Below are 14571 nucleotides of genomic sequence, written 5' to 3'. Positions count from 1 at the left end.
CGTTGGCACGCAATGGGAGGGGCACGGCTCGCTGGCTCAGTGCAGTCTCTATAACACAGGGCCTTCTGGGACATTCTGGGCCCATCTCATTCTATTTAGTCAAATGTCCGCTTCAGAGGGATGATGACAGAGAGGATATAGACCACTAATGAAGGGAGATACTGTCAGCTTCAGAGGGATGAAGTAAACTGAAGGAGAGGAGAGGAGAGGAGAGGAGAGGAGAGGAGAGGAGAGGAGAGGAGAGGAGAGGAGAGGAGAGGAGAGGAGAGGAGAGGTGTTGGTCCCTGACCGATGAGGAAGGTAGTAAACTGAAGCAGAGGAGAGGAGAGCTCTTCTCCTTTCCTCTCTCCTCTCCTCCCCTCTTCCTGTCTTGTATAGTTCTTCTTTAAAGACTGATTATAAAGCTGAACCTGTCTGACTTAACACTCTCCTGACTCTCTACTCTCTACTTTTTTCTTTTACATAAAACAATATATTCTATATATTTTTACAATGTAAACTTTATTGGTTCTGGGTAAAAATGATCTGCAAATATTTCAGAAAATCATGAATTCCACATGAAACACTAAATGCTTGCATTCTCCACATATGAATTTAATCTCCAAACAGTCCACAAATAAGTTTATGCTGAATTATCAGTGAACCATTTGTAGACGTCTGCCTTGTTCTCTGCGACCCACTTCATGTTGGCTTTGGTTCTCTCCAGGGCCTGGTCCACTGCTAGTGTGGCTGAACCAAAACCCTGCTCTGCATTCTCCTCAATGAACTGTTGCAACTATAGGACCAGAGAATGGACAGGCTATTAACACAGTATTAACCTATAGGACCAGAGAATGGACAGGCTATTAACACAGTATTAATCTATAGGACCAGAGAATGGACAGGTTATTAAGACAGTATTAATCTATAGGACCAGAGAATGGACAGGCTATTAACACAGTATTAACCTATAGGACCAGAGAATGGACAGGCTATTAACACAGTATTATTCTATAGGACCAGAGAATGGACAGGCTATTAACACAGTATTAATCTATAGGACCAGAGAATGGACAGGCTATTAACACAGTATTAACCTATAGGACCAGAGAATGGACAGGCTATTAAGACAGTATTAACATATAGGACCAGAGAATGGACAGGCTATTATGACAGTATTAACCTATAGGACCAGATAATGGACAGGTTATTAAGACAGTATTAATACATAGGACCAGATAATGGACAGGTTATTAAGACAGTATTAATATATAGAACCAGATAATGGACAGGTTATTAAGACAGTATTAATATATAGGACCAGATAATGGACAGGTTATTAAGACAGTATTAACCTATAGGACCAGATAATGGACAGGTTATTAAGACAGTATTAATATATAGAACCAGATAATGGACAGGTTATTAAGACAGTATTAATATATAGGACCAGATAATTGACAGGTTATTAAGACAGTATTCATCTATTTCTGAAGGGGAAGGGACATTTGGCCCATGTTTGCCTGAGAGTTTATGTTTCCTAGATTCTGACAGTATTAATCTATAGGACCAGAGAATGGACAGGTTATTAATTATCTATTTCTGAAGGGGAAGGGACATTTGGCCCATGTTTGTCTGAGAGTTTCTGTTTCCTAGATTCTGACAGTATTAATCTATAGGACCAGAGAATGGACAGGTTATTAATTATCTATTTCTGAAGGGGAAGGGACATTTAGCCCATGTTTGTCTGAGAGTTTCTGTTTCCTAGATTCTGACAGTATTAATATATAGGACCAGATAATGGACAGGTTATTAAGGCAGTATTAATCTATAGGACCAGAGAATGGACAGGTTATTAAGGCAGTATTAATCTATAGGACCAGAGAATGGACAGGTTATTAATTATCTATTTCTGAAGGGGAAGGGACATTTGGCCCATGTTTGTCTGAGAGTTTCTGTTTCCTAGATTCTGACAGTATTCATCTATAGGAGCAGAGAATGGACAGGTTATTAATTATCTATTTCTGAAGGGGAAGGGACATTTGGCCCATGTTTGTCTGAGAGTTTCTGTTTCCTAGATGATGACCGTATCCACCTTGATAAAGGTATGTTTTAATTAAACGTTGTTTAATAGATCAATTAAATGTTTGGAAGCATCTGGACCACCAGTGTGCTGGCATTTTCCTTTTCGTTAACCAGCATTTTTTTCTCTCATTATACCTGTTAACCTGTTAGAGCTCTAGGGGCGCTATTTCATTTTTGGATAAAAAACGTTCCCGTTTTAAGCGCGATATTTTGTCACGAAAAGATGCTCGACTATGCATATTCTTGACAGTTTTGGAAAGAAAACACTCTGAAGTTTCAGAATCTGCAAAGATTTTGTCTGTAAGTGCCCCAGAACTCATTCTACAGGCGAAACCAAGATGATGCATCACCCAGGAATTATCAGAATTTCTGAAGCTCTGTTTTCCATTCTCTCCTTATATGGCTGTGATTGCGCAACGAATGAGCCTACACTTTCTGTCGTTCGCCCAAGGTCTTAGCAGCATTATGACGTATTTGTAGGCATATCATTGGAAGATTGACCATAAGAGACTACATTTTCCAAGTGTCCGCCTGGTGTCCTGCGTCGAATTCGGTGCGCAATTGCCAGCTGCTTCTACTTTACCATTTGATTCAGGGGAGAAAGCATGTGTCCAAGAACGATGTATCAATGAAGAGATATGTGAAAAACACCTTGATGATTGATTCTAAACAACGTTTGCCATGTTTTCAGTCGATATTATGGAGTTAATTTGGAAAAAAGTTCGCGTTTTGAGGACTGAATTTTCGGATTTTTTTTGGTAGCCAAATGTGATGTATAAAACAGAGCTATTTCTAATACACAAGGAATCTTTTTGGAAAAACTGAGCATCTGCTATCTAACTGAGAGTATCCTCATTGAAAACATCAGAAGTTCTTCAAAGGTAAATGATTTTATTTGAAGGCTTTTATGTTTTTGTTAATGTTGCGTGCTGGATGCTAACGCTAATGCTAACGCTAAATGCTAACGCGAAATGCTAACGCTAGCTAGCTACTTTTACACAAATGATTGTTTTCTTATGGTTGAGAAGCATATTTTGAAAATCTGAGATGACAGTGTTGTTTACAAAAGGCTAAGCTTGAGAGATGGCATATTTATTTCATTTCATTTGCGATTTTCATAAATAGTTAACGTTGTGTTATGCTAATGAGCTTGCTGATAGATTTACACAATCCTGGATACAGGGGTTTTTTCATAGCTAAACGTGACGCAGAAAACGGAGCGATTTGTCCTAAACAAATAATCTTTCAGGAAAAACTGAACATTTGCTATCTGAGAGTCTCCTCATTGAAAACATCTGAAGTTCTTCAAAGGTAAATGATTTTTTTGAATGCTTTTCTGTTTTTTTGTGTAAATGTTGCCAGCTGAATGCTAATGCTAAATGCTACGTTAGCCATCAATACTGTTACACAAATGTTTGTTTTGCAATGGTTGAGAAGCATATTTTGAAAATCTGAGATGACAGTGTTGTTAACAAAAGGCTAAGCTTGAGAGCTAGCATATTTATTTCATTTCATTTGCGATTTTCATGAATAGTTAACGTTGCGTTATGGTAATGAGCTTGAGTCTGTATTCACGATCCCGGATCCGGGATGGGGAGATCAGAAAGGTTAATTAACACGTCAGGAGGTAACACTCTTATTATGTTAGTTATAGCAGCGTGACATCACCAACCAGGAAGTCAACTGGACGTCTGGGGTTGGATCACAGTCACACAGAGACACAGAAGCTCTGAATGGGTTGTACCTGTTTCAGTTCAAACTCTGAGGAGAAGCGCCTGGTGATTCCATCAATGAGCCGTGCGAAGGACAACGATCCCCCTCCATAACTACAAGATGAGGAGACATAAATACGGTCAACATTCAACACATTAAAACGTAATTGATAAAATCCCAAGCCAGTTGGCTCTGACAAAGTCCCAAGCCAAAGACTGGCCTACAACATGACCCTATATGACCGGAGGTAGTATACTATATAGTGATTAGGGTGCCACTACCCTTGACCAGAGGTAGTGTAGTATATAGGGATTAGGGTGCCACTACATTTGACCAGCGGTAGTGTACTACATAGGGATTAGGGTGCCACTACTTTTGACCAGTGGTAGTGTACTACACAGGGATTAGGGTGCCACTACTTTTGACCAGTGGTAGTGTACTACACAGGGATTAGGGTGCCATTTGGGATGTAATCATTAGGATGAATAACTGCAGTGTTCACATCAGACAGATGCATTATATATATGTTGGATCCTACTCACTCATTAAATAAGTGGTTCCAGTTGGTTCTGACAAAGTCCCAAGCCAAAGACTGGCCCACAACATTACCAGCAATGTACACAATGGTGAATGTGGCGTCCTGTTTCCGAATCTTCTCTGGATCCAGACAGTAGTTCAGATACCTGAAACCCAAACACACAGATCAGATCCATCCTGAATGATCCTGCACAACTACATTGATCAACTAATACTATTTGATTCAAACACACTGCATTACTTTGACCAGAACCCATTGGGCACATAGTGGGCTCATAGAGGGCTCATAGAGGGCACATAGAGGGCTCATAGAGGTCACATAGAGGGCACATAGAGGGCACACAGAGAGCTCATAGCGGGCACATAGAGGCAACATAGAGGGCACATAGAGGGCACATAGAGGGCTCATAGAGGGCTCATAGAGGTCTCATAGAGGGCTCATAGAGGGCTCATAGAGGGCTCATAGAGGGCACATAGAGGACTCATAGAGGGCACATAGAGGGCTCCTAGAGGTCACATAGAGGGCACATAGAGGGCACACAGAGAGCTCATAGCGGGCACATAGAGGCAACATAGAGGGCACATAGAGGGCACATAGAGGGCTCATAGAGGGCTCATAGAGGTCTCATAGAGGGCTCATAGAGGGCTCATAGAGGGCTCATAGAGGGCACATAGAGGGTTCATAGCGGTCTCATAGAGGGCACATAGAGGGATCATAGAGGGATCATATTGGGCCCATAGAGGTTACATAGAGGGCTCATAGATGGCACATAGTGGCCCATAGAGGGCTCATAGAGGTCTCATAGAGGGCCCATAGAGGGCTCATAGTAGCCCATAGAGGGTTCATAGAGGTCTCATAGCGGGCACATAGAGGCAACATAGAGGGCACATAGAGGACTCATAGAGGGCACATAGAGGGCACACAGAGAGCTCATAGTGGGCACATAGAGGGCTCATAGAGGGCACATAGAGGGCTCATAGAAGGCACATAGAGGGCTCATAGTGGTCACATAGAGGGCTCATAGAGGGCTCATAGAGGGCACATAGTGGGCTCATAGTGGGCTCATAGAGGGCGCATAGAGGGCACATAGAGGGCTCATAGAGGGCTTATAGAGGGCTCATAGAGGCCACATAGGGGGCTCATAGAGGGAACATAGAGCACTCATAGAGGGCTCATAGAGGCCACATAGGGGGCTCATAGAGGGAACATAGAGGGCACATAGAGCAGTAGGCCGCCGTAAATAAGGAATAGGGTTCAATTTGGGACACAGTCTGGGTCCTCTTCACCTGTTCAGTAACCAGGGAACCTTGGTGCAGGCCAGAGGTCATCCTCACCTGTTCAGTAACCAGGGAACCTTGGTGCAGGCCAGAGGTCCTCCTCACCTGTTCAGTAACCAGGGAACCCTGGTGCAGGCCAGAGGTCCTCCTCACCTGTTCAGTAACCAAGGAACCCTTGTGCAGGCCAGAAGTCATCCTCACCTGTTCAGTAACCAGGGAATCCTGGTGCAGGCCAGAGGTCATCCTCACCTGTTCAGTAACCAGGGAACCTTGGTGCAGGCCAGAAGTCATCCTCACCTGTTCAGTAACCAGGGAATCCTGGTGCAGGCCAGAGGTCATCCTCACCTGTTCAGTAACCAGGGAACCTTGGTGCAGGCCAGAAGTCATCCTCACCTGTTCAGTAACCAGGGAACCCTGGTGCAGGCCAGAGGTCCTCCTCACCTGTTCAGTAACCAGGGAACCTTGGTGCAGGCCAGAAGTCATCCTCACCTGTTCAGTAACCAGGGAATCCTGGTGCAGGCCAGAGGTCATCCTCACCTGTTCAGTAACCAGGGAACCCTGGTGCAGGCCAGGGAATACATCAGCTTGTCAGCCTCAGAGGCAATAGAAGCCTCTCTGTACATCCTCCAGGCAAAGTCCCACTCCTCCACCCCTCCTGCTGCGATGGCGCTGCAGTACACCGTCTGCCTCAGGTTGGGGTGAATCCTGGACCAGACAATGTAAACGAGATCATCACATCAGGGTTGGGATCAAAAACAGTCTTCAACACTAGGGTTGGGATCAATAACAGCCTTCAACACCAGGGTTGGGATCAATAACAGCCTTTAACACTAGGGTTGGGATCATTAACAGTCTTCAACACTAGGGTTGGGATCAATAACAGTCTTCAACACTAGGGTTGGGATCAATAACAGTCTTCAACACTAGGGTTGGGATCAATAACATTCGTCAACACTAGGGTTGGGATCAATAACAGTCTTCAACACTAGGGTTGGGATCAATAACAATCCTCAACACTAGGGTTGGGATCAATAACAGCCTTCAAAACTAGGGTTGGGATCAATAACAGCCTTCAAAGCTAGGGTTGGGCTCAATAACAGTCTTCAACACTAGGGTTGGAATCAATAACAGTCTTCAACACTAGGGTTGGGATCAATAACAGCCTTCAACACTAGTGTTGGGATCAATAACAGCCTTTAACACAAGGGTTGAGATCAATAACAGTCTTCAACACTAGGGTTGAGGAGGAGGAGGATAGGATAGGAGAGGACCCCTACTGTTTCAGCCTCCAGTATTTATGCTGCAGTAGTTTATGTGTCGGGGGGCTAGGGTCAGTTTGTTATATCTGGAGTACTTCTCCTGTCCTATCCGGTGTCCTGTGTGAATTTAAGTATGCTCTCTCTAATTCTCTCTTTCTCTCTTTCTTTCTCTCTCTCGGAGGACCTGAGCCCTAGGACCTTGCCTCAGGACTACCTGACACGATGACTCCTTGCTGTCCCCAGTCCACCTGGCCGTGCTGCTGCTCCAGTTTCAACTGTTCTGCCTGTGATTATTATTATTTGACCATGCTGGTCATTTATGATCATTTTAACATCTTGGCCATGTTCTGTTATAATCTCCACCCGGCACAGCCAGAAGAGGACTGGCCACCCCACATAGCCTGGTTCCTCTCTAGGTTTCTTCCTAGGTTTTGGCATTTCTAGGGAGTTTTTTCTAGCCACCGTGCTTCTACACCTGCATTGCTTGCTGTTTGGGGTTTTAGACTGGGTTTCTGTACAGCACTTTGAGATATCAGCTGATGTACGAAGGGCTATTTAAATAAATTTGATTTGATTCGATTCGATTTGAGAGGAGAGGGAGAGGAGAGGAGAGGAGAGGAGAGGGAGAGGAGAGGAGAGGAGAGGAGAGGAGAGGAGAGGAAAGGAGAGGAGAGGAGAGGAGAGGAGAGGAGAAGAAGAGGAGGGCTCTCTGTACGTGTTGTTCTCGGGCGTTTTCATCCAGTCTTTGAACCAGCCTGTAGTCAGCTCCTCACAGCCTGCTACTCCTGTACTGCAGGCTATAGAGATGGCATTCACCTGGTTGTACCTGGAGACGGGAGGAAAACACAAATGAAGAAACTCTTCACGGTATACTGACCTCACAACTTCTGACTTATTGAGTCCATTCATGATAACTGGATGAGAACAGTCATTTTGAACTGACTGAGTGTTGAGTCTTCTAAAAATAGTTTCTAACTATCGTGACATTTTCTCTTTGTATCCATCAACATTGTGAAAGCTAGACGTTCTTACTGGTCAGTGTGTTTCTCAGGAATCTTGGTCCAGTCAGCAGTGATAGTCTTGAAGTGGTTGAAAAGAGGCGTGACTTGTTTATTGAGGTAGGCCTGAAAGATAAGAACAGAACTCGCTGTTTATTGAGGTAAGCCTGAAAGATAAGAACATAACTAGCTGTTTATTGAGGTAAGCCTGAAAGATAAGAACATAACTAGCTGTTTATTGAGGTAAGCCTGAAAGATAAGAACAGAACTAGCTGTTTATTGAGGTAAGCCTGAAAGATAAGAACAGAACTCGCTGTTTATTGAGGCAAACCTGAAAGATAAGAACAGAACTAGCTGTTTATTGAGGTAAGCCTGAAAGATAAGAACAGAACTAGCTGTTTATTGAGGCAAACCTGAAAGATAAGAACATAACTTGCTGTTTATTGAGGCAAACCTGAAAGATAAGGACAGAACTCGCTGCATCACAACATATCAGAGATATTGGATGACATTATCATTTGCATTCCTCAGTGTCAATAAAAATGGAACAGAGTTGATCTTAGTAGCAGATTTTGCAATTAAAAAATATTCAGTAGTCTACTGTTATGTCCCAGATGGAACTCTATTCCATATAGTGGCCAAAATTAATAAGGTGCCATATAGTGATCTGGTCTAAGTACTGCATAAGGAATAGGGTGCCATATAGTGATCTGGTCAAAGTACTGCATAAGGAATAGGGTGCCATATAGTGATCTAGTCAAAGTACTGCATAAGGAATAGGGTGCCATATAGTGATCTGGTCTAAGTACTACATAAGGAATAGGGTGCCATATAGTGATCTAGTCAAAGTACTGCATAAGGAATAGGGTGCCATATAGTGATCTGGTCAAAGTACTACATAAGGAATAGGGTGCCATATAGTGATCTGGTCTAAGTACTGCATAAGGAATAGGGGTGCCATATAGTGATCTGGTCTAAGTACTGCATAAGTAACAGGGTGCCATATAGGACCCACTTATAACACTGACCTGCATGGGTCCGTAGACGTCGCTGCGGTCGAACATGAGGAAGAAGTAGCCCAGGTTCCTGTCAGCTGTTTGCCAGGGCATGTACTCTCTCTCCCTCTGAAGGAACAGGGTGGTTCTCAGAGCCAGTATAGTGCTGACTATCCTCGCCCTGACGTGGACCAAGACAGAAAAACATCACAAACACCTTTATTCATTAACTACAATGATATCAACCAGGAATTACACCTGCTGAAATGGTGCTGACAGCAACAGACAGAATATAGACAGAGGACTTTACAGATAGTTTACATACAGACAGCATATAGACAGAATATATACAGAGGACTTTACAGATAGTTTACATACAGACAGAATATACACAGAGGACTTTACAAATAGTTTACATACAGACAACATATAGACAGAGGACTTTACAGATAGTTTACATACAGACAGAATATAGACAGAGGACTTTACAGATAGTTTACATACAGACAGAATACAGACAGAGGACTTTACAGATAGTTTACATACAGACAGAATACTTTACAGATAGTTTACAGACAGACAGAATATAGACAGAAGACTATGCTGTGTGGAAGAGGACTCACCTAGCCAGGTTAAAAGCATCATCCACAACCTGGGCTCTGTTGATCACTGGAATAGCCTGAATATAAACACAGGGACATTGAAATATGTTTGGTTTCCATATTGGGACAGTCAGCAGGCTTTGTGCTGGTCTTCCTGGGAAGACCTCCTCATTTTGCAGGTTAGAAAGCATCATTATCATATGGACTGTTCCCTCATGGTCTGTGCTGAGCTGGGTGAAGAGGTCATTATCATATGGACTGTTCCCTCATGGTCTGTGCTGAGCTGGGTGAGGAGGTCATTATCATATGGACTGTTACCTCATGGTCTGTGCTGAGCTGGGTGAGGAGGTCATTATCATATGGACTGTTACCTCATGGTCTGTGCTGAGCTGGGTGAGGAGGTCATTATCATATGGACTGTTACCTCATGGTCTGTGCTGAGCTGCGTGAGGAGGTCATTATCATATGGACTGTTACCTCATGGTCTGTGCTGAGCTGGGTGAGGAGGTCATTATCATATGGACTGTTACCTCATGGTCTGTGCTGAGCTGGGTGAGTAGGTCATTATCATATGGACTGTTACCTCATGGTCTGTGCTGAGCTGGGTGAGTAGGTCATTATCATATGGACTGTTACCTCATGGTCTGTGCTGAGCTGGGTGAGTAGGTCATTATCATATGGACTGTTACCTCATGGTCTGTGCTGAGCTGGGTGAGGAGGTCATTATCATATGGACTGTTACCTCATGGTCTGTGCTGAGCTGCGTGAGGAGGTCATTATCATATGGACTGTTACCTCATGGTCTGTGCTGAGCTGGGTGAGGAGATAATTATCATATGGACTGTTACCTCATGGTCTGTGCTGAGCTGGGTGAGGAGGTCATTATCATATGGACTGTTACCTCATGGTCTGTGCTGTGCTGGGTGAGGAGGTCATTATCATATGGACTGTTACCTCATGGTCTGTGCTGTGCTGGGTGAGGAGGTCATTATCATATGAACTGTTACCTCATGGTCTGTGCTGTGCTGGGTGAGGAGGTCATTATCACATGGACTGTTACCTCATGGTCTGTGCTGAGCTGGGTGAGGAGGTCATTATCATATGGACTGTTACCTCATGGTCTGTGCTGAGCTGGGTGAGGAGGTCATTATCATATGGACTGTTACCTCATGGTCTGTGCTGAGCTGGGTGAGGAGGTCATTATCATATGGACTGTTACCTCATGGTCTGTGCTGAGCTGCGTGAGGAGGTCATTATCATATGGACTGTTACCTCATGGTCTGTGCTGAGCTGGGTGAGGAGGTCATTATCATATGGACTGTTACCTCATGGTCTGTGCTGAGCTGGGTGAGTAGGTCATTATCATATGGACTGTTACCTCATGGTCTGTGCTGAGCTGGGTGAGTAGGTCATTATCATATGGACTGTTACCTCATGGTCTGTGCTGAGCTGGGTGAGTAGGTCATTATCATATGGACTGTTACCTCATGGTCTGTGCTGAGCTGGGTGAGGAGGTCATTATCATATGGACTGTTACCTCATGGTCTGTGCTGAGCTGCGTGAGGAGGTCATTATCATATGGACTGTTACCTCATGGTCTGTGCTGAGCTGGGTGAGGAGATCATTATCATATGGACTGTTACCTCATGGTCTGTGCTGAGCTGGGTGAGGAGGTCATTATCATATGGACTGTTACCTCATGGTCTGTGCTGTGCTGGGTGAGGAGGTCATTATCATATGGACTGTTACCTCATGGTCTGTGCTGTGCTGGGTGAGGAGGTCATTATCATATGAACTGTTACCTCATGGTCTGTGCTGTGCTGGGTGAGGAGGTCATTATCATATGGACTGTTACCTCATGGTCTGTGCTGAGCTGGGTGAGGAGGTCATTATCATATGGACTGTTACCTCATGGTCTGTGCTGAGCTGCGTGAGGAGTCGATCCCAGTTACTACTGTCATAGTTGACCCTGAAGAATCCAGAAACCTTGGTATTGGCCAACATCCAATCAGATCCCAAAGTTTTCATTGGTAGATGGGTGGCTGTATTTGAAGGAAGCAGGAAATAAATGATTATCCTTCACATCATAGAGCCAACAGATGTCTTTATTGCGTCCCAATTGGACCCTATTCCCTGTATAGTGCACTACTTTAGACCACGGCCCTATTCCCTATGTAGTGCACTACTTTAGACCAGAGCCCTATTCCCTATCTAGTGCACTACTGTTGACCAGGGCCATATTCCCTATATAGTGCACTACTGTTGACCAGGGCCATATTCCCTATATAGTGCACTACTGTTGACCAGGGCCCAGTGCACTAAATAGGGAGCCATTTGGGACACAGTCTTGTTCTGATCTGTCCTGATGTAATGTTTAAACCCATACCTGTTTTAGTCTGTAACCAGTATGGAGTCTGATCTGATGTCATGTTTAAACCCATACCTGTTTTAGTCTGTAACCAGTATGGAGTCTGATCTGATGTCATGTTTAAACCCATACCTGTTTTAGTCTGTAACCAGTATGGAGTCTGATCTTTCCCATTCTTCATCCACTTTATAGGAACAATCCATTCATACCTGGAGATAACGCACGCATTGCGCAAGCACGCACGCATTGCGCACGCATGCATTGCGCACGCACGCACACACACACACACACACACACAGGGAGAGAAAAAGAGAACAGACAGTTAGTATTATCAGACCATTCCTGTCATTACTGAGTTATCATACTACTGAGAACAGACAGGAAGTACAATCAGACCATTCCTGTCATTACTGAGATATCATACTACTGAGAACAGACCACCACCACTACCACCACCAACACACCTACTACCACTACCACCACCAGTACAACCACCACTATCACCACCACTACCACCATCACGACCACCACCACCACTACAACCACCACTACCATCATCACTACCACCACCACAACTACCAACACCACTACCACCACTACCACCACCACTACTACCACTACTACTACCACCACCACCACCACTACCACCACCACTACCACCACTTCCAACACCACCACCACTACCACCACCACTACCACCACCACGACCACCACTACCACTACTACCACCACCACCACTACTACCACCACTACTACTACCACTACAACCACTACCACTACTACTACCACCACCATTACCACTACTACCACCACTACCACCACCACTACCACCACCACTACCACTACTACAACCACTACCACCACCACCACCACCACTACTACCACCACCACTACCACCACCACCACCACTACTACCACCACCACTACCACCACCACCACCACTACTACCACCACCACCACCACCACCACCACCACTACCACGACCACTACTACTACCACTACCACTACCACTACCACCACCACCACTACCGCCATCACTACCATCACTACCACCACCACTACCACCACTTCCAACACCACCACCACTACCACCACCACCACTACCACCACCACGACCACCACTACCACTACTACCACCACCACCACCACTACCACCACTACCACCACCACCACCACTACGACCACTACCACCACCACCACCACCACTACCACCACCACTACTACCACCACCACCACCACCACCACCACCACTACCACGACCACTACTACTACCACTACCACTACCACTACCACCACCACCACTACCGCCATCACTACCATCACTACCACCACCACTACCACCACTTCCAACACCACCACCACTACCACCACCACCACTACCACCACCACGACCACCACTACCACTACTACCACCACCACCACCACTACCACCACTACCACCACCACCACCACTACGACCACTACCACCACCACCACCACCACTACCACCACCACTACTACCACCACTACTACCACCACCACTACTACCACCACCACCACTACTACCACCACTACTACTACCACTACCACTACTACCACCACCACCATTACCACTACTACCACTTCTACCACCACCACTACCACTACTACAACCACCACCACCACCACTACTACTACCACCACCACCACTACTACCACTACCACCACCACCACCACCACTACTACCACCACCACCACTACCACCACTGCCACCACCACCACCACCACCACCACTACTACTACTCCTACTACCACCACCACCACCACTACTACCACCACTACTACTACCACCACTACTACTACTACCACCACTACTACTACTACCACCACTACTACCACTGACACAAACCACCACTACTACCACTTCTACCACCACCACTATTACCACCACTACCACCACCACCACCTCCAGTACTACCACCACCACTACTACCACCACTACTACCACCACCACCACCACTACTACCACCACTACTACTACCACCACCACCACTACTACCACCACTACTACTACTACCACCACCACTACTACCACTACTACCACCACCACCACCACTACTACCACCACCACCACCACTACTACCACCACTACTACCACCACCACCACCACTACTACCACCACCACCACTACCACTACTACCACCACTACCACCACTACCACCACCACTACTACCACTTCTACCGCCACCACTACTACCACCACTACTACCACCACTTCTTCCAGTGCCATGAAGACTGCTAAAGCAAGCCCACACATGTATTTTGGTATGTTACTTGAAAGGAGAGGGTCTGTCCACTACAGAGTCAGGGTCCAGCAGGAAGTGTCTCTGGTTGATGCTTCCTGTGGCCGTATCTATGGTAACCACTGGAAAGCCCATCTGGAGGATCCAACGGTTCATGATATCATCTACAGAGGCTGGGAGGTCTAACCCTGGCGTCGAGTCGGCGGCCTAAAAACAACCACAACCACAACATCAACAGTTCATCAGCACACTGGGCTACAGAGGGAACATCAGGACCCATGTTCATAAAGCGTTTCAGAGTATAAATGCTGATCTCGGCGGACAGGGGGACCTGATCCTAGATCAGCACTACTCTGAGACACAATAGGGTGAATTCAAACCTGAGTTTAGCGCAATGAAATGCTATGGTTTAAGATGATTTTTCCTTCTGATCCCTGGGGATGAATGAGAAACCAGTCATATGGAAGAAACAGGAAAATCACTTCAACATGACATG

The 14571-nt window shown here is 45.4% G+C and overlaps 1 protein-coding gene across 1 annotated transcript in view; it reads right to left on the bottom strand.

The window, feature by feature from the left end:
- Positions 1-550: 550 nt before the first annotated feature.
- LOC110527035 (aminopeptidase N) overlaps positions 551-14571 on the bottom strand; it is a 45016-nt gene continuing 30995 nt past the window's right edge. The window contains exons 10-20 of the mRNA XM_036964357.1: positions 14107-14282; positions 11947-12023; positions 11355-11488; positions 9468-9523; positions 8878-9025; positions 7884-7975; positions 7567-7677; positions 6130-6297; positions 4320-4460; positions 3809-3890; positions 551-775 (exon numbers count right to left, since the gene is read on the bottom strand). Coding sequence (XP_036820252.1) covers positions 623-775; positions 3809-3890; positions 4320-4460; positions 6130-6297; positions 7567-7677; positions 7884-7975; positions 8878-9025; positions 9468-9523; positions 11355-11488; positions 11947-12023; positions 14107-14282 — 1338 coding nt within the window. The 3' untranslated portion in view covers positions 551-622. The remainder of the gene's footprint in view (positions 776-3808; positions 3891-4319; positions 4461-6129; positions 6298-7566; positions 7678-7883; positions 7976-8877; positions 9026-9467; positions 9524-11354; positions 11489-11946; positions 12024-14106; positions 14283-14571) is intronic.

Source organism: Oncorhynchus mykiss, chromosome 26, assembly GCF_013265735.2.
Source record: "Oncorhynchus mykiss isolate Arlee chromosome 26, USDA_OmykA_1.1, whole genome shotgun sequence".
NCBI lineage: Eukaryota > Metazoa > Chordata > Actinopteri > Salmoniformes > Salmonidae > Oncorhynchus > Oncorhynchus mykiss.
Note: the sequence above shows the minus strand (reverse complement) of the source record. Positions and strands in the feature narration are given on the sequence as shown.